The sequence below is a fragment of the Cetorhinus maximus genome, chromosome 6 (genome assembly GCF_964194155.1).
Source record: "Cetorhinus maximus chromosome 6, sCetMax3.hap1.1, whole genome shotgun sequence".
Classification (NCBI taxonomy): Eukaryota; Metazoa; Chordata; class Chondrichthyes; order Lamniformes; family Cetorhinidae; genus Cetorhinus; species Cetorhinus maximus.
In genome coordinates, this window is record NC_135884.1 from 38540699 (window position 1) to 38562333 (window position 21635).

General features: G+C 43.4%; 1 protein-coding gene across 1 annotated transcript in view; it reads left to right on the forward strand.

Annotated features, from left to right (window-relative positions):
* The window catches only part of LOC144681722 (receptor-type tyrosine-protein phosphatase gamma-like), an 803078-nt gene that overhangs the window by 592169 nt on the left and 189274 nt on the right, over positions 1–21635 (forward strand). The window contains exon 9 of the mRNA XM_078543625.1: positions 1246–1430. Coding sequence (XP_078399751.1) covers positions 1246–1430 — 185 coding nt within the window. The remainder of the gene's footprint in view (positions 1–1245; positions 1431–21635) is intronic.

Sequence of the window (21635 nt, forward strand, 5' to 3'; positions counted from 1 at the left end):
AGAAATGAAGCTTGGGATGATCTCACTTTGAAGCGGGCAAACCACTTTGCTTGTCAGTTTGAGGAAACCAGGAAGTAGCTTTATAGATGCTAGTTGATGAATGGAGTTTCCATACCTTGTGGAACATGGAGCAGCAGGATATAGATTAATACCTTGTGATTCCTCAAATTTAAATTATGAGGAAGTAATTTAATTGCTTATAAGGCAGAAAGAAAAACACTCAGACCCTCAGTGATATGTTAATTTTGCCAGAGGCTGAGGCACTAGTTGCCTGCCTAGAACTTAGACTATAGGCTAATAATAAACTGGCAAGGGGAGGGAAGAAAATCTACCTTTTCAATATAATAATATCGTCATAACCAATGGTTCGTAGGCATATATAGATGTCTAATTTGCATTGACCTATTTAAAAATAGATTTATAGTGTAGAACTTTTATCTGTCAGGCATGCGACATTGCTACACATTTAAATTGTTTTTGAAGCAATAATTTGAATGCTTGTCATGAAGTCATGAGTTCCATTCATAATGAGGAATTTTAATGAGCCTGCAGTATTCCTTTCTCCTTAAACATTTTTTTCAAAACTCCAGAGCAAAACACATGTCATTCAGTGTATGAAAGGTGCTAATTGCCATAGTTACTGCATCAAATGTTTAATGATTGTTTAATTTTTTGCTTCCCTCAAAGTAAAAATGGTCTCATGGCTGTTAAATTGGACAATCTAGGCCAGTTATTTTATAATGTGAAGATCTCTTCCAATTAACTTCTATCTCCCAAAGTGGCTTAATAATTCATCATGAAATTTTGTATTTGACCCTTAGAGAATGTTACTGTTTCTGCACCATTTTAGAATATAGAAATAGGGTAGTATTAAGCAAATCTAGACATTATACCCCACCCTCACTTTGATATATGAAATTGTGGACTGCAAATGTTTATATTCTTGTACAGACCTGCAGTACACACTTTGTTCTAATGTGGGTGTTTTAACATTGTTCCCTTTCCTCCTACTTAGTATGCACAACATTATATTGCTTGCTATTGTAAATGGCAAGTGATGAAAAATATTTAGCTGTAGGATTTTAAACAAGGTTAATATAATCCATTCTGAAACCTCCATGTCAGGTATGTCAATGTTATGAACTGCATGTATTTTTTCCCCTGAAAGCAAGGAAAGCTTGGGCTTTGGGACTTGAGTATTTGGCAATGATCCAACCGGGTTAAGTTTTTATTTTTTTCTTTCAGTATGCAGCAGCCCACCAGTGAATATGACTGTGCAGCCAGTGAATAGGTCTGCTTTACTCGTCACGTGGAACAGGCCAGAAACCATCTACCACCCTCCCATTATGAACTATTTGATTTCCTACAGCTGGACAAAAGATGAGGGGGAGAAAGAGCAAGCTTTCACCAAAAAAAACGATCACAACTTGGTAAGTCTCCCCATGGACGGGGATCTGCTTCTGTTTGTTTTAAATGAAAATGTCAGAGTTTATTGCTAGGCAATGTTCCCTCTTAATTTTTGCTAAGCCACTTTTCACAGTCCACAGTGTATTAATTTTATACTAACTGTGTTTAATTGTATACAGTTGGTGGACATCAACTGGGGCATCACTTAAACACATGTAAAGCCACGCTTATTGAAGCTGTGTGGTTGAGTTGGGAGGTGTATGCTTGTAATGTTTAACTCTGTAAATAACGTAAGACTGAATAAAGATTGGATCTAGCACTATCCTTCACCAACTGGTTGTCCAGAGATTAACACAGTGAAATACGGAAATTTCTTTCAATGTCATTGGGCTGAATTTTCCCGCCGTCAGGGAGGGAGGTTGATGGGCGGGTGCAAACAGGCACGCTTTCGATTGGCGCTCAGATCGGAGCGTTGCCGCCATTTTACATGGGCGGCCCAATTAAGGCCCGCCCAGCGTGATGTCCACGTGCTGCCTGTGGGGGGGGGGGGGGGGGGGGAAATCCCAAAATAGAGAGTGCGCCCTTTGGCGCATGCGCGCGAAAGAGCACACTCATCTCCCTGAGGCTAAGTGCTGCCTCAGGGAGATCGGCTGTATATGTAAAAAAGATAAAAATAGAAAAATAAAATTTCCCTAACATGTCCCCTCATGTGACAATGTCACATGAGTTGGAACTTGCCCATAATTTTTACAAAAACTTTATTTAAGTTTTTTAAAGCCAACATGAAACCTCATCCCGCCTGTGGATGAGGTTTCATGTTTTTTCTAGTTCCCGCTGGGGCTCCTGGCCTGCCCGCCAGCCTTAAGATTAGACGGACAGGTCCTTTAATTACTTAATTGACCCTGTCAATGGCCTCAATTGGTCATCGACAGGTCGGCGGACGGGCAGCTGATTTTGCTGCGCCTCCGCCTTCCTGAAAATTTAAATGGGGCGCGGTGACATCGGGAGTTTCCCCCGACGTCACCGTGCATCATTTTACGCGTCTCCAAGTGGGCCCCGTCCCCGCTCGCCGACTTGTAAAATTCTGCCCATTATGCGCATAGCATTGGAATACAAAGGGAAGCAACTAATTTATTTTTTCATGGGATGTGGGCACCACTCAGTGCCAGCATTTGTTGCCTATCCCTAATTGCCCTTAAGCTTAGTGGCTTGCTAGGCCATTTCAGAGGGCAGTCCAGAGTCATTACTATGGATCTGGAGTCACATGTAAGCCAGACCAGGTAAGAATGGTAGACTTCATCCCTAAAGGGCAGTAGTGAACCAGATGTCTTTTCATGACAATGAATGATAGTTTCATGGTCACCATTACTGAGACTAGCTTTCAATTCCAGATTTTATTATTGCATTATTTTAAGTTCTACAAGCTGCCCATGGTGGGATTTAAAACCACATTCCCAGTGCGTTAACCTGGGCCTCTGATTACTAGTCCAGTGATATTAACACTACGGGCAGAATTTTGCCCTTGATGGGCGGGCGGGCCCGAAACGGGCCCTGCCGCCATTTTAAGCGGGCGGGCCAATTAAGGCCTGCCTAGCGTGTCGCCCGACAGGAAGCGCTATGCGCTTCCTGTGTGGGTGGGTGGGGGGGGTGGATTCCCTAACTGCCAGAGTGCTGTCTCAGGGAGATCACTGAAACTCTGTGAAACTTTAAAAATAGAAAAATAAAAAAATCATTAACATGTCCCCCTCATGTGAAACTGTCACACGAGATGGGACATGTTAATGAAATACACAAAAACTTTATTACAATTTTTTATCTCCGATATCAAACCCCATTCCGCCACTGGAATCGCTTACCCGCTTGCCCGTTGGGCCCGTGCGCCGAGCCGAAGTTCGCACGGGCCCCTCAAAATCCTGGTCGATTGAAGAGTTAATGGCCTTAACAAGGCCTTTAATTAATGGCGGATGCGCGTCCCGCTGCATAGCGCGCCCGCCGACCGAAACATCGCGATGCTGTGCGCTGACATCGGGACACTCGCGTGATGTCAGCGCGCAACATTTTAAGCGCTGGCGTGCGGACTCCGCCATCCGCACGCCAGCCAGAAGATTCAGCCCTACATCACCATTTTCCCCACTGAGAACGCTGTTGTAGTAAGATGGAGAGCATTGAAGTCCATCAAATTTTTGCCAACTCCAAGTATGTAACTTTGAAGCATCAGTGTTTAGATCCCTAAGATTATGTGTTTGCATTGTTTTTGGGACATTAGAGTTAGATCATCTAATTTTAAGCAGCATTGTTGTCAATAGCTCTAAATGTCAACGCCAAGCCAGTAACTGTAAGTGTAAATTAAAATTATTATTATTTTTTTAATTCCACACATACAACCCAGAAAAGCTGATAGAAACAGCTTTCAAAAGCTAATAATTAAAAAAAAACTAAAAGCAGCCCTGAATAAAGGCCTCCCATCAAAACCTTCAAGGCAAATGATTAACCTAAAATCCTTTATATTACGCTGGATTTTTAAAACATTTATGCTTGGGACTGTCAGCAAGTTTCTTGCCCATTTCTAATCTCCCAGAGAAGGTGAATTTCTGCACTCCTTATACTAATCATAGTCCCAATGATCGCATTAGATAGGGAAATCCAGGACACTGGCTCAGCAACTATGATGAAATGACAATACACGTGCAAGTCAGGTACAGTCTAACTGCTTTCCATTGACTGGCAGCCTGAATCCTGCAAGGCAGCAGGGGCAACAGTTTGGCCCGGATCATGGAGGTACACTGCTGATATGAATGCAGGGAATAGTGTGAGTCAGGTGAAGATTGCTGGGGCACAAATTCTTGGAGACTGGAGGACCAAGTGAACCGACTCCTGGAAAATAAAGATAGGGTATTCAACCAGGGCTTAGTTAAATTGGTCCTTCATCAAAGCCTCCCGCAATTCATATCCGAGTGACCCCCCTGTTCCACCCCCACAAACAACCCTGCATGTTTATAACTTAGACGAAACAACCCTCCACCTTATAAGATTGGTGGATTCAGATTGTGTTTGTTTTAAAATGGTGGCTCATTCTACCCACAATCACCTGAAATTATTCTACCTGCAAGAGTCAGCAAGGGGAAAAGAGGTCTAAGTTGAATACCACTTTCATTTTGGTTGCTCACTTGAATATTGCTGCATGAAGCCTGTACTAATATTGTTCACTGGCCACACACATCAGCAAGGTGCCCAAAATCATAGCTTGCTAGCACCTATTAACGCAAGCTATACTGCTTAAAGCTAGCTTGCACCTTTTAAAGGGGAGTTGCATTGGAACAGGTGTTGGCAAACATGCAGGCAGTGAATCTGACCTGGGAAACAGTGAAGAATGGCACAGCATGCTAGAGAGTAAGTTCCAAGATTTTTGAATGCTGCACTGGAGGCCTTGGTAGAGGATATGGAAAGTAGAAGAGATGTCCTGTATGGCAGGGGCTAGGAGGTCTTCAAAAGGCTGTGAGAGCAGATAACTGTAGAGGTTCATGCCAGGAGTCAAACCGCAAGAATCTGGATGCAGTACTGCAAGAAGTTGAATAACCTCACATGATTGATCAAGGTCAGTGAATGCATCTTTCAATATCATATCCTACCAACTGTACCACTAGCCTCAGACATCGGTGCATCCACCATACCCCCACTATTCAACTCCCAACAATCTCTATCAAATCAGGACTCATATCTAACATACATATGTTTCACCTCATCTCACATACTTAACACTGCTGCAAGCCTTACACCCACATCTCAGAACATGTGCTCACTGTCAGCTGTTCAACTATAACAGCCAGCCAAACAGATTCACAACACTCACTGATGCACTTCTGTCACTTCTGCACGTCAAGATGGCACACAATCAGAGGCAGTAGGATGTAAACGATGGGAGACAGGCACATGTCATAACCCCCATGGAGGAGAAGGTACTGGCTATTATTGGGATGGACATTGCTCTGGCCAGTGGCTGAGCTGAAACCTTTCGTGCCACACTCTCTTCTGATTTATGAGTTCCCTGTAGTTCAAGCATGCAGCTACTACCATTGTTCTCTCCAGCCTCACAACACAAGTCACCCTTGTGCCTTTTTCATCTCAGCCACCTAAGAGGTCCAGCCAGGCTAGACAGTGGTGGAACATCATCAAGAAAGTGATGATGAAGCCACCAGCTCTGGCACTGTGCATACCTTAGAGGATAGATTGGATGCAGCATCTGCATGTGGTGAGATACTGGGCACGAGTGGGCTGAAGCCTGGGAAGGGAACCTGTGCAGTGCAGGTTCAAGCTCGCTACAGGACAAGGTCACACACACATTGCACTGCAGAGGACTCAGATGAGCACTTCACTGGGGAAGCCTTGAGAAAAACTCTGACGGGTAAGCACAACAAAATGCTTGGTGCATTGGAAAGCCTGCCAGAAAGCTTGTGTTCAATGCCAAGGAACATAGATGAATCCAGTATCAACCTGGCATGAGGCTTTGCTCCATCCTTTCTGGCATGGAATTGCTGGCCAATCCATTCACACACTTGCAGACCCAGCCATGATACAGCCTCTGATGGCCGATGTTGCAGCTTCCATCGCAGCACAAGCAGCAGCCACTCAGTGTCTGAGTACTGCAGTGGCAGCTCAGACCGCTAGCATTCATCCTCAGCTTGCTGCCATGCAGGCTTAGACTGCTGCCATTATGGTTGTTGATTAGCGTTCGAAGGGGCCTTGCAGGATGTCACAGCATTCCAGCGATCTTTCCCCCAACAGATTACTAGCATTGCTGATGTGCTTCCCTGGTTAGATGGCAGTGACTCCTTAGAGCACAAACCTACTGTCCTTGCTCAGGAAGATAGCGTTTGTCCTCCGACTCCTCTCACTTACTATTGCCTGTCAGCCAGCCATCCACACTGCCGCTACCCATGTTGAAGTGGGGCAGTTCACAAATGGGCATTGTAGGTCTGCTGTACGAACATACGAATTAGGAGCTGGATTAGGCCACCACATTTTGTGTGACAGCATGGCTTTCAATGTATGCACACTGCACACGTGTGAGAATTGTGCATCAGAGTCATCAACCATGTTGTCAGTGCATAGATCTTCTCACCCAATAGTTATCCTTTGGTAATTGGTGGCTTAAATACTGCTGGCACAGCAGATTGCTGCAGATTGAAGACATCATGACTGCTGCCAGAATACCAGGCATTGACTTGTATGTTTCACTGCTTTTGTTCATACACCAGCTAGATGTTGAGGGAGTGGAATCCCTTTCAGTTCTGGTATAGAGTAGAGTTGACATGTGGTACCCACAAAATGCTGTGCATGCGGTCAGTGGAATCCTGCACCATGGCAAAGTCAGCAATCCTAGTGAAGCAATGTTCTCACTCTTCCTGCTTCACTCTGGCATGAGAAGATGAAATATAGTTAGCTCTCATTGAAGAGAGAGCCTCAGTGGCCTCCGTTATACGACATTGGACAGAAAACTGCAGTGTTGCACATATCTCCAGCTCCAGCCAGATGTATAAAAGTTCATCGTGATAGCCACCTTTGCAGCTACTGGCAATGTGGACCTTTCCCTGCTCTGAGGTTGCAGTTGTGGCTATAGCAGGTGGTAGATTTCAGTGAGGGTGTCCTTACTGAAGAGTTGACGTCTTGCACATTGTTCCTTGCTGAGCTTCAGGTAGAAGAATTGCTCCCTTAAGACCCTGTGTACATATGACTTCCTGCTCACAGTCCTTTTCCTCTCTTCCTCCACTACTTTTTCCCCCTTCCAGCAGTTAGTCCTTCTCCCATGGCCTCTGGTTATTCTCCAAGTCATGCTGTATTCCAAGGGGAATAGCCACTAATACACCCATATCTTGGAACAATTGGAAATGGGAATCCAGGGGAAAACTCTTCGCGGTTAAAGTCATACCTAGCACAGAGGAAAATAGTTGTGGTTGTTGGACATCATCACCTCACCTCCAGGATATCACTGCAGGAGTTCCTGAGGGTAGTGTCCTAGGCCCAACCATCTTCAGCTGCTTCATCGATGACCTTCCTTCCATCATAAGATCAGAAATGGGACGTTCACTGATGATTGCACAATGTTCAGCACCATTCACGACTCCTGATACTGAAGCAGTCCATGTCCAAATGCAGCAAGACCTGGACAATACCCAGGCTTGGGCTGACAAGTAACATTCGTGCCACACAAGTAACAGGCTATGACCATCTCCAACAAGAGAGAATCTAGCCATCGCCCCTTGATGTTCAATGGCATACCATCGTTGAATCCTCCACTGTCAAGAACCTGGGGGTTACCATTGACCAGAAACTGAACTGGACTAGCCATATAAATACTGTGGCTACAAGAGCAGGTCAGAGGCGAGGAATCCTGCGATGAGTAACTCACCTCCTGACTTCCAAAGCCTGTCCACCATCTACAAGGCACAGGTCTGGAGTGTGATGGAATACTCTGCCCTTGCATGGATGAATGCAGCTCCAACAACACTCAAGAAGCTTGACACCATCCAGGACAAAGCAGCTTGCTTGATTGGCACCCCATCCACAAACATTCACTGCCCCCACCACCAATGCAGCAGTATGTACCATCTACAAGATGTACTGCAGGAACGCACAAAGGCTCCTTCGACAGCACTTTCCAAACCTGGGACCACTACCATCTAGAAGGATAATGACAGAAGACACATGGGAACACCACCACCTGGAATTCCCCCTCCAAGCCATTCACCATCCTGACTTGGAAATATATCGCCGTTCCTTCACTGTCGCTGGGTCAAAATCCTGGAACTCCCTCCCTAACAGCACTGTGGGTTTACCTACATCACATGGACTACGGTGGTTCAAGAAGGCAGCTCACCACCATCTTCTCAAGGGCAATTAATGATGGGCAATAAATGCTGGCCCAGCCAGCGATGCCCACATCCCATGAATGAATATTAAAACATTGTTTTACACGGAAGCTTTGAAGTCAGCAAAATGTCTGTCAGCGCCTGCCGCTGCACTCACTCCATGTACACTTTTGCTATTTGAAACAACTATGGAAAACTCCAAACACTTGTAGAATCATAGCTACAGCAAGAGGAAATCAATCAGCAACTATCCTGCAAAAAGTTGATGAACTCCTTAACCCTTTAAATAGCACTGGTGTGTTCAGCTGTACAAAGTTAAGAGAGACCGTTAGCTGGAATATTGAACTCCAAAATGACACCGTTGATGTCAAATCAGTGTTGCAAACTGATTGATGTCATGATCTGGCTACTCTGCATACTTCCAGCAGACATTCATTGCCGAATACTAATGCCATTACCGATTTGGCACCCAGCGAGATTTGACCTACAAGTGTCAGTGCATGCTATTGATTCAACTTTGGAGCTCTAAAATCCCAAACAACGGCTGCTAAAGAGCCAGATTCTCATCCAGTAAGTCTATTCTAGTAGTGCCACACAAGCAGGACAATGCACTACCGCTTGCTTGAAAAATGCAGATGGCATATATGAAATTGGGCCAAATTTGCTGTCAAAGTAGCAGTGAAATTAACAGATGTACAGTTAAATGCCAATATCCAAAAGTCACTGTGTGAGTTGCACTGCTCCACCATTAGCTTTGCAAAAGCAGCACTTTGCTGTCTGCCTCACCATTAGCCATGAGATGGCTGTATTTGCATAATAGATACAACCTAAACCCACCAGATATTTTGGACTAATAGTTAGTGTCAATTACTTCCAACCTCTCTAGCACTGAAAACTAAGAGTGTGGAGTCTCATTCCTTCAGGATTTGAATTTTTGTGCAGGACATTTTGGGTTGGACTGACCCAGCAACACTGAGTGGAAACACAGATTTCACCTATATTCATGCACTAACTTTGTGGGCAAAATATTTTTTGAGCTGAAGAGTGCAGGGAAAAATGTCAAAATTTAAATAAAATCAATTGTTTCTTTTTTTCTTTTCTTTTTTGCCTCCTCTCTCTCTTAATCCAGTATGTGTCTCCGTATCTTTATTTCTCTCCCTGTACATGATCTGACCTTGAATTCACTTGTGTTAATTGATCCACCTTCTCAGCCCTTCTGCTGTTTATTTCTCAATCCTTCAATTTCATTGGTTAAGGAGATACTTTGTGGGTTGCCCTGTCATCTCAGGTCCTAGATGCCCTGTTTCCTTTGCTGTGTCTTTATCAGCTTGCACTTTCAACAACTTTGTGGGCAAAATATTTTTGAGCTGAATAGTGCAGGGAAAAGTCTTAACTACTGGCAGATGTTGTTAGATGTCCTACATCTAACAACATCTGCTAGTAGTTAGACTTTTCCCTGCAATTTTCAGCTCAAATATATTTTGCCCACAAGGTTAGAGCATGAATACAGGCGAAACCTGTATTTCCACTCAGTGCAGCTTGGTCAGTCCAACCCAAAGTGTCCTGCACAAATAGTTTGATTTTTTTATAAACCAGTAAGTTAAGAAGACTTATATTTACATAGTGCCTTTCTCAGCCTCAGAATGTCCCAAATTGCTTTACAATCAATTAAATATTTTTGAAGTGTAGCCACTGGTGCAAAGTGGTAACTTTTTTTTTAGTATCATGCAATATAAGGTCTCTTATTATTAATTTTGCCAACTCCTTATATTGATTTGATATAATAAAGAGCTCAAACTCAGATATTAGTTGCTGCAAAAGTATCATCAATTTCTTCAGGCCCAAAACATAATCAGTAGGAGGAGACAGCCACATCTATTTACACAATAATACACTTTCCATCCCATTTTCTGTGTGAATAATAAAATAATTAGGAAATTAGCAATTAAATTTGCTTAGACTAATTAACAACTAGCACAGACTCTCAAGGGTACTTGAATGATGGTGTTATGGAATTGCTATAACTGATGGTTGGCTACATGAGCTAGTAGTCAAGTTGGCAATCATGAACAGACTTGCCATTATGCCAGAATACTTCTGACAACTTTTATAACTGTCTGTCCATTGACAGTCTTCCATTCACGGTCCCATGATCTCAGTTTTGATTTTCTATGTGGTCTTTTCCCAAGTGAAGATGTAAGTTAAATCAAAGGATAACACTTTCTTTGAATAAAGTATTTTCTATAACACAAATGTTTGATAAAAATACATCAAAGAATTTAAAAATCAGCTAATGGTACAGAATAATTCATAAATTTGCTTGTATAAAATTAAATACAAAATGAATTGTACAGAGGAAGCAGATTTTATTATTTGGCGTTGTAGAAGTATTTGTGTCATGAGGTAAAAGAGGAAGGAACAATTTATGTTTTGGCGTGATTGGCCTGTGAACAATTCCTTTTTATTTGAACAGCTTAAATTCTTAAATCAGTGGCCCTGTATCGTAGCACACCAATGAACTGATCTATTACAAAAGAGTTGTAGGATGTAGGTTCTGTCCTAAAACTTCTCCCTCAGTTAGTTCTTGATGTCAGTTGAAGAAGTGAGAAATTCTGAGTGGTTACTTGCCTGAAGGAGGCAGAAACATAGGTTAATCTACCCTTCATCAGTCTCAATGATTCCAACTGGCCCAGGGGGATAATAAAGATAAATGCAAGGTGTTACAGATAAGTGCAAGATGTTACATGTTGGAAGAAGAAAAATGGAGAACATACTTCAGTTGAGAGTATTGAATTAGCGAGAGGAAATGCTGAAAGAAAGCTAGGAGTGATAGTTGACTCAGCACTTAACATATGACTTTGACCCTTAATGGCTTCTTCGCTGTATTTATTCTTCTTCACGGTACTGTCAGTAACCTCATATTTGGTGGCAAAATTACCAGGTCCACAACAAATTTGTGGTGCCCTTTTGGCAAAATCACAATGCTGATTTGCATAGATCTTTGTCCCTGATGGTGTTGGAGGTTAAACCCTTCAGGAAAAATAAAAGTTGCAAGTGAAAGTAATTGTATCTGTACCTATTGGACAGAGGCCCAGGGAAAAACACCCTTCTCAGTGTGCTAAAAGTGGTTGCTGCTAGCAATAAGGGGCCTCTGAATTACAAGGTGTGTCTTAAAGTCCCAATTCAGAGGCTTGGGCAGATTTTCAATGCGGATTGGGAAGATGACACGTAGATGAATTCTAAGTTCCAACTCTGAGCCCAAAGTGCGTCGCTATTGTGACACTATTTTTAAATTTAAATTATCTAATTGGCCAGGAAGTAAGCTCGCTGCCCAATTAGAAGCGCCGAGCATCTCCAGGTGGTGGGAGCTGCTTGCCTAGTGCCAGTGGCAAAGGCAGATTGCAGCCATGATGCGGGCTGCCACTGCTTGTCGATTGGAACAGGCAGCTCAGCAGAAGACCAGGAGTTGGGTAATGGAGGCAAGTTGCCATTCAAACAGATTTAAGGTAGGCACTGGACCTGTTATAGGTTGGCCTAGTATACTTCAGTTTTCAGCAACTAAATATAAAATTTCAAATGTTCCCGGAATGAATCTGACAGCTGTGGACTAGCATACACCAGACTGTTAAGCTTCTCAGAAATAAAGATTGAAAATTGTGTTTCTGGCTGCACATGCTCCTTAACAAGCTCCTTAAGAAGCTTAATGACCCAATAATTGGTGGCGAGCATGTTGCCCGTTCCCTTCATGCCCCACCATCCACCCTATCAGCCTTTTGAAAATTTGAAACTGTCTTAAAGGCATCAGGATCATGAGACAACCTTGTGATAGAATCTATGGTTTCACAGGTTGCATTTGTTGAGACAGTAGTGCAGGCTAGTGTCCTAGGCCCAACCATCTTCAGCAGCTTCATTAATGACCTTCCTTCCATCATAAGATTAGAAGTGGGGATCTCCGCTGTTGATTGCACAATGTTCAGCATCATTCACGACTCCTCAGATACTGAATCAGTCCATGTCCAAATGCAGCAAGACCGAGACTATATCCAGGCTTGGGCTGACAAGTGGCAAGTAACATTCGTGCCACACAAGTGCCAGGCAATGACCATCTCCAACAAGAGCTAATCCAACCATCGCCCCTTGACATTCAATGGCATTACTATTGCTGAATCCCCCACTTTCAACAACCTGCGGGTTACCGTTGACCAGAAACTGAACTGGACTAGTCACATAAATACTGTGGCTACAAGAACAGGTCAGAGGCTAGGAATTCTGCGGTGAGTAACTCACCTCCTGACTTCCCAAAGCCTGTCCACCATCTACAAGGCACAAGTCAGGACTGTGATGGAATACTCTCCCCTTGCCTGGATGAGTGCAGCTCCAACAACACTCAAAAACCTTGACACTATCCAGAGTAAAGCAGCCCGCTTGGTTGGCACCCCTTCACTCCCTCCACCACCAATGAACCATGGCAGCAGTTTGTACCATCAACAAGATGCACTGCAGAAACTCACCAAGGCTCCTTAGACAACACCTTCCAAACTCACGACCACTACCATCTAGAAGTACAAGGGCAGCAGATACATGGGAACACTACCACCTAGAAGTTCCCCTCTAAGCCATTCACCATCCTGACTTGGAAATATGTCGTTGTTCCTTCACTGTTGCTGGGTCAAAATCCTGGAACTCCCTTCCTAACAGCACTGTGGGTGTACCTACACCACAGGGACTGCAGCGGTTCAAGAAGCTCACCACCACCTTCTCAAGGACAGCTAGGGATGGGAAATAAATGTTGACCTAGGCAGCGAAGTCCACATCCTGTAAATGAATTTTTAAAAAATTGAAAAGGGAATTTCAAAGGGGAAACTGAGAAAGGAAACCACAACCTCTGGGGAGTGTGGAACTCTTTGAAACCATACAAAACACCATTGTAAGCTGAGTTGAGGAGCTTCTGCAGACGTGTACTATTTTTGGGAAGACGATGCATGTGGACCGTGGGTTGGTTGTGTGCTGCTGTCAGCTGAGGATCAGGCTAAACCTAGAAGAAGAGGAGCTGAGATTTTTTTGTGAGAAAGGCAGAGTTTTGAAGGACTTTGCGACGAGGTTGATGACATAATGCTGAGTGGAATGTCGAGACAATTTGCAATGTCTTAGCTGTATCTGCCAATAAATGTGTAGTTTATAGTTTATAATCGACTGCAATATGTTAATTCATGTTTTAGTTATGGTGATTCTAGGTTTTAGAGTATAGGTGGTCACCCAATGTTTGGTTTGTTCGACTCCTGTAGTAAAAATTCTTTTGTTTTAATTCACGGAATCTTGTGTCTTCATTCTTTCGGTAAATAAATGGGATTTTGAATTTCTTCCTTTACTAAAAAAAAGTTACTGATCTCGATTGAGATCATAACAACCCCCAGGACTGTGATGTTCAAAGCCGCCTGCAGCTAGTCCTGACCCCAGGGCCCTTTGAAAATCCTGGCCTTGAGCAAAAATCTAGGCTGATATACCAGCGCAGTGCTGAGGGACTGCCAAGTGTCTGAGGTTCCGTCTTTCGGATAAGACACAAAGCCAAGCACCATCTGCCTTCTCAGGTGAATTGATAGAGGTTGCATGATACTATTTTGAAGAAGAGCAGGAAAGTTCTGCCTCATGTCCTGGCCAATATTGGCCCCAATAAGCACCACTGAAACAGATTATCTAGTTATGTATCTCATTGGAGTTTGTGGGATCTACTGTGCATAAAATGTCTGCTATGTTTCCTCCATGATTAAAATGAGTACAATTGAAAAAGTATTTAATTAACTGCGAAGCACTTTAGGATATTCTGATTTCATGAAAGCAGTTATATAAATGCAAGTTCTTTAACAGCCCATGCATCAAAATATGTATTCTGAGGAACTGATTATGCAGAAGGTCCATTGTGACCCCCGATTGGATATTTGGTTAATGTTTTGAGTCAAATATGACTCTTCTTCGGAACTGAGTCACATTGAAACGTTAACCCTGTTTCTCTCTGCACAGATACTGCTAGACCTGTTGAGTTTTTCCATCACTTTCTGTTTTTATTTCAGGTTCTCCAGAATCCAAAGTAATTTGCTTTTTATTGTACTGGATATTGGGTCATTGGCTAATTAAATAAATCAAACTAATATGCTAAGCTGAAGGCTCAGTGCTTTGACCCAATCAGTGAGTTTGCTGGGAGGTGGAAACCTATGAAGATAAGGGGTAAAATTTTTTGCTCGGCAGGCGAGCGCGCGCCCGACCCGACCGAGCGTAAAATGACGCGGGATGACGTTGAGCGAGCGTCCCGATGTTATTGCGCACTCGTGCGATATTTCGGTCGGCGGGCGCACACCAGAGTCAGCAGCGTACCTGCCGACAATTAAAAGGCCTATTAAGGCATTAAAAAGCTAATTAAAAGAAATTTAACCTTACGGTTGGTGGGCAGGCGAAAAGGCCAAGCAGCCTTTGCACCTTTTTGGAAGCCTCATCCACGGGCAGGATGAGGTTTCCAAAAGCACATAAAAATAAAATAAAAACTTTAACTTTTCATTAAAAACATGAGTCACATAAGGGGACATGTTTCATTAATTAAAAATTTTTTTTTTTCATATCTCTTCATCTCCCTGAGGCAGCTCTGTGCCTCAGGGAGATTATGGAGCACACGCATGTGCGAAGGTTGCGCTCACCCGGCTTGCCCTCCTCCCCCTGGCCACTCGCGTTTCACGCTGGGTGGGCCTCAATTGTCCCGCCAGCGTGAAATTGCCTTCCGGTGCCGACTGCGGGTGGCGGTCAGCTTCCCAAGCACCCTTGATGAGCCCACCCGACATGGGTGAAATTCTGCCCAAGGAGACAACAATGATTGAGTTAGTACTATGGAAATTCAAGATTTTGGACACTGCAGCTGTTCTAGAATTCCTTACGGGAAGAAATGCAGGATGACAGTGGTGTCTCTGAGAGCAATAATAAAGGCAGATAAAGAAGATAAATTGCAATCATTCATCTGAAGGGTGATAAAACCCCTCCAGTGAAAGTATTAGCTCAATGTCCAGCAGATAGTCTGTTTGTTAGACCTGTGATTAACTTCTCTCGTGTTGTGGTGATGTTTGGTTTGTACCTTCAAATAAAACATTCTCTGCAGCATTTTAAATCTATTTGGGCTGAATGTGAAAAATGGGGGCTTGCCAATCAGTAGCTTGCATTTTGTTAAGCATATACCTAGAGAAACAGGCAGAAGCATTCCCATGTTGAGCTTGTTTGAAGGCTCTTTTGACTAAAGCTGCACTTGGCTGGCATTTAAGACATAAGCATCCTGCCATTTTTATAATGGTTCGGGATTTGGAAAAGTGGAGCCTAAGAAGGGACAATTTGATATGGTCTGAGGAAGAAATTCACAGATTATAACAATTGAAATAGAATTGCTAGGTATATAGAATATAAATATGTTGATAGCTGAGAATCTAGGCATTAAGATAAATAAGCAGGTATCCAATAAAGCTCGAAGCCCTGTACTGTCTGACACACATAACTCCAAGGCAAGTGGTCTTTGAATAATGAAAAAACAAGTTATTTACCTCTTGGAAATTTAGATTGGGTTTCTTTTTAATTCATGCATTGGATGACGAGGCCAGCATGTTTTGCCCACATCTAATTGCCTTTGAGAAGGTGTTGTTAAACCACCTCCTTGACCGCTGCAGTCTATGTGGTGCACCCACAGAGTATTAGGGAGGGAGTTCCAGGGTTTTGACCCAGTGACAGTAAAGGAATGGCAGCGATATAGTTCCAAGTCAGGATGGTGTGTGACTTGGAGGGGAACATGCAGTTGGTTGTATTCCCATGAATCTGCTGCACTTGTCCTTCGAGTTGGCAGAGGTTGTGGGTTTGAAAGGTGCTGTGAAAGAACTCTTGGCTAGTAGCTGCAATGCAGCTTGTAGATAGAACACATTGCTGCCACTGTTACCAGTGGTGGAGGAAGTGTGTATTTAAGGTGGTAGATGAAGTGCCAATTAAGCGGGCTGCCTTGTCCTGGATGGTGTTCAGATTCCTTTGAGTGTTGTTGGAGCTGCAGTCATCCAGGCAAGGATTCCACCACGCTTCCGACTTGTGCATTGTAGGTGGTGGACAGGCTTTGAAAGTCAGGAAGTGAGTTACTCACTGCAGAATTCCCAGCCTCTGACCCGCTATTGTGGCCACAGTATTTATGTGGCTAGTCCTGTTCATTTCTGGTCAATGGTAACTCCCAAGACACTGATGGTGGGAGATTCAGCGATGGTAAAGCCATTGAATGTCAAGGGGAGATGGTTAGATTCTTTCTTGTTAAAAATGGTCATTGCCTGGCATTTGTGTGCATGAATGTTACTTGACGCTTCTCAGCTCAAGCCTAAGTGTTGTCCAGGTCTTCCTGACGTCGGTAGTGGGGAAAATTCTAGAATCCATTATAAAAGATTTAATAGCTGAGCACTTGGAAAACAGTGGCAGAATCAGACAGAGTTAGCATGGATTTATGAAAGGGAAATCATGCTTGACAAATCCACTGGATTTTTTCGAGAATGTAATGAGTAGAGTTGATGAGGGGGAGCCAGTGGATGTGGTTTATTTGGACTTTCAGAAGGCTTTCGACAAAGTCCCACATAAGAGATTAGCGTGTAAAATTAAAGCGCATAGGATTGGGGTAGTGTATTGTGATGGATAGTTGGCAGACAGGAAACAAAGAGTAGGAATAAACAGGTCTTTTTCTGAATAGCAGGCAGTGACTAGTGGGGTACCGCAGGGATCGGTGCTGGGACCCCAGCTATTCACAATATATATTAATGATTTAGATGAGGGAACTAAATGTAATATCTCCAAATTTGCAGATGACACAAAGCTGGGTGGGAGGATGAGCTGTGAGGAGGATGCAGAGATGCTTCAGTGTGATTTGGACAAGCTGAGTGAGTGGGCAAATGCATGGCAGATGCAGTATAATGTGGATAAATGTGAGGTTATCCACTTTGGTAACAAAAACAGGAAGGCAGATTATTATCTGAATGGCTATAAATTGAGAGAGAGGAATGTGCAACGAGACCTGGGTGTCCTCGTACACTAGTTGCTGAAGGTAAGCATGCAGGTGCGGCAGGCGGTAAAGAAGGCAGATGGTATGTTGGCCTTCATAGTAAGAGGATTCGAGTACAGGAGCAGGGATGTCTTGCTGCAATTGTACAGGGCCTTGGTGCGACCACACCAGGAATATTGTGTGCAGTTTTGGTCTCCTTATCTGAGGAAGGATGTACTTACTATAGAGGGAGTGCAATGAAGGTTTACCAGACTGATTCCTGGGATAGCAGGACTGGCATATGAGGAGAGATTGAGTTGGTTAGGATTATATTGGCTGGAGTTCAGAAGAATGAGGGGGAATCTCATAGAATTCTAACAGGACAAGAGAGGGTAGATGCAGGAAGGATGTTACCGATGGTGGGGGGAAGTCCAGAACCAGGGGTCACAGTCTGAGGATACGGGGTAGACCATTTAGCACTGAGATGAGAGAAATTTCTTCACCCAGAGAGTGGTGAGCCTGTGGAGTTCGCTACCACAGAAAATAGTTGAGACCAAAACATTGTATGTTTTCAAGAAGGAGTTAGATATAACTCTTGGGGCGAAAGGGATCAAAGGGTATGGGGAGAAAGCGGGAGCAGGCTATTGAGTTGGATGATCAGCCATGATCATAATGAATGGCAGAGCAGGCTCGAAGGGCCGAATGGCCTACTCCTGCTGCTATTTCCTATGTTTCTATGTTTTTGCATGCAAGCAAGGACTATTTCAGTATTGAAAGAAGGCGAATAAAATGAGAATGAAAGCATGTACTAATAATTTATCTCTAAATCTTGAAAATTAGCACAGAAATTGGAATGACTGAAAACCTACAAGATCATTTTTTAAATTTTAATTTTAGTCTTTCTGAGGTTTCATAGACTACTCGAATAAAGTTAGAAGGAAAAACAAAATAGCTATCAAGCCATTTTCGCCTACCATATGGCATCGAAGATGGTATCTTATATGAAAGAAATAGAGATGGGTAGGCAATGACTGCCTAAGACTCAAGTTCCCTGTTGTCAATGGAAAACCTCATGCTTGAGAGGTTGGTAGATGCCATAATCAAACGACCTTTCAGATGTAGAATGGTTGGGAATAAAGATTACATCAAATCAGGAAGTCTGAGAGAATTGAGAGCTTTTGAAGCTTACACTTGATAAAGCTGCTTGCAGGTAGATCAGGTAGATAGCACAAGTTATGGAACTTTCAGAAAATTAGACAGCTACCCATGTATTGTAATCTGTTACATTTTAATGTATCAAAACTATACTGGAGTATTCTAACAGCAGGAAGCAAAATTTTCTCCACTAAAAATAATGAATTCTACAAGAAACAGTCTTGGTCTTTCCTGCAGATTCATATATTGTTCCTGTACATGATAATTAATTACTGTTGGTAGCATTTCAGTTGAATTCCTAAATCCATTTTCATTTTTAATTTATAGATTGCCCATTTTTTAAAAGACCTTCAGGAATACAAAGCATTATTGTCCTTTTCCTCAGGCACTATCCTGTGGGCTGTCATACTGTGTAGCAGAATCAGATTTCATCTATTCATTATAGTTAAAGGTTTCTTTCATTCATTTCCATTTCTGTTTTCAATTTCTTCAAAAAATATTGTTATCTCAGTTATATTAATAGATGATGCATTTTAAGAAATCTTGCGGTAATCAAGCAAAATGTAGTCAAGACCATGATGTATTGACATTCTCCATTGTCATAACTGGAAATTCTTGAGCAGATACTTATCTAAATTAAATTGAGAACTGGATAAATATATCATATGAGAAGATGGTGACAGAAAGAACAGCATCCTGTTAACTTTTGATTATTTACCCTGGGAGAAATTTGATGAATTGATTTGCATGGAGTAACTATTAATACTAAATGTTCTATTATGCAAAAAACATTGGGCATAATTGTCCCAGATTTGCACCATGTTTTACCCGCTGGCCGCGGAGTTGGCTTTTCACGCCGTATCATCCCAAACCTGACGTATTAATTATGCATTCCCGGGATACATGCCGGTTTGATGGCGGGCAAGCTCCGATTCACCTGCCACTTCATCACGCCAGGCACCACGTTTAAAGTACAGCTGTGCTGAGTGCTTCCATCCCAGGTCTGCAGCAAAGAAGACATGGCCCTGAAAAGCAAGAAAACTGCAGCCGTCGAGCGCCTTTTGGATACCATGGAAGCCCGCTGTGATGTCCCCTACTCCCGCTCTGGCCGCAGGAGGGGCAGCTACCTTACCACTACGGCTTTGTAGGCAATGGCAGTGGTGATCAGTGCCAATGTTGCACAGAAGAGGTTGGCCATCCAATGCAGATAGAGGATGAATGATCTCATCTGTGCAGCCAGGGTATGACAACCATCTCATCACTCTAAACTCAGCCGCTCAAGCCCATCACACATTCACTGGCATCTCATTCACTGCCAGCTCACCACCTATTCTGACACACATACCCTCACATCTCCATCTGGCCTCACCTCCTCTGGAGACTGCCTCCTCAGCCCTCACCATCTTGAGGCCACTTGAGCAGATCAACATGTACCCCCACACACACCCTGGGATATCCTCGCCCCCAAGTACAGCTCTCATCCTGCAGTCTCTTCTCTTGCCTGAGGCCATTTCTACCCCTTCCCCAAGCAAACCCTAGCCCTGCAGCCATTGAAAAGCCACCCACATATGGCTGATCTGGTAGGTAGAGACCGACCCATGAGCCCCCCTAGAAGTGATATGGTACTGTCTGTGAAGCCTGGCGCTGATGACTGCGAGTGCTGACCGAAGCAAGATAGGCAAACAAACCCTGAAGTCCCAAGCGAGGTGCGGTCCGCCAAGTGCACGCCTTTTATATGCTGTTGTGAAACACGTCAGCAGGATTAACCAGCTTGGTGTGGATGAGTCCGGTGTGCTGACCATGTAACGATATGCTAATGTATTACAGTGAGGTTCCCGACATCCGATGGCGAGGAATGTGGCCCACCATCAGTGGGCAGAGCAGATGATCACAAACTGGTTTCACAACATCGTGAAACCGATTTTTGGTCTTCTCGCCATATTGTCCGCTCACACCACCGAACACGCCCGACATCGATGGGCATGGAAAATCCCGGCCATTGTCTTAATTCTTGCATTCTTATTGTTTATTTCACTTTTGCTAAGGGTAAAACTTTCAGACGTTTAGGAACAAATCTGTAGTTATAGCACAAGCAAGCAATTTAACAAAGAAAAATTCAAAAAAGTTTTTTCTTCTGTGATGTTACAGGCTTTTAGGTAGTACATCCAAGGATATTGAGGGAAGCAAGGGTTGAAATTGCGAAGGCACTGGCCATAATCTTTCAATCCTCCTTAGATACATGAGTACTACCAGAGCACTGAAGAATTGCAAATGTTACAGCCTTGTTTAAAACCTAATAACTACAGTCAGTTTAATCTCAGTGGTAGAAAGAAAAACTTTTAGAAATAAAAATTCAGGACCACATTGACAGTCACTTGGACAAATGTGGATTAATTAAGGAAAGACAGCATGAATTTGTTAAGGGCAAATCGTGTTTAACTCACTTGCTTGAGTTTTTGATGAGGTAACAGAGATGGTTGATGAGAGTAATGCAGTTTAGAGGTGATGTACGTGGACTTCCAAAAGACATTTGATAAAGTTCCACATAACAGGATTGTTAGCAAAGTTCAAGCCCATGGAATAAAAGGGACAGCAACAGCATGTGTTTGAAATTGGCTGAGTGACAGAAAACAGAGAGTAGTGGTGAACAGTTGTTTTCCAGACTGGAGAAAAGTATATAGTGGTCCAGAAACAAAAAATGCTGGAAAAATTCAGCAGGTCTGACAGCATCTGTGGAGAGAAAGATAAAGTTAACATTTCGAGTCCGTATGACTGAAGAGGTATATAGTGGTGTTCCCCAAGTGTTGGCGTTAGGCAACCTACTTTTCTTGGGGCAGAATTTTTCGCTGAGTGGGCAGGCGCGCGCCCGACCCACTCGAGTGTAAAATAGCGCATGATGATGTCAGGTTGGGGTCCCAACGTCACCACACACTCATGCAATATTTCGGTCGGTTGGCAGGCGCAGGAGTCAGGGCCGCGCCTGCCATTAATTACGAGGCCATATATAAGGGCATTAAAAAGGCAATTAAGCTGTAATTTACGTTGCCCATGTGATTTTGCGCTGCTTGCACGCACAAAATGAGTAGGCAGGCAGCTGACAATTTGCTAAACCTCATCCAAGGATAGGATAAAAATGGTCAGCAGCATGCCAGTGTGAATAGTGAGCAGTTTTGGAGATA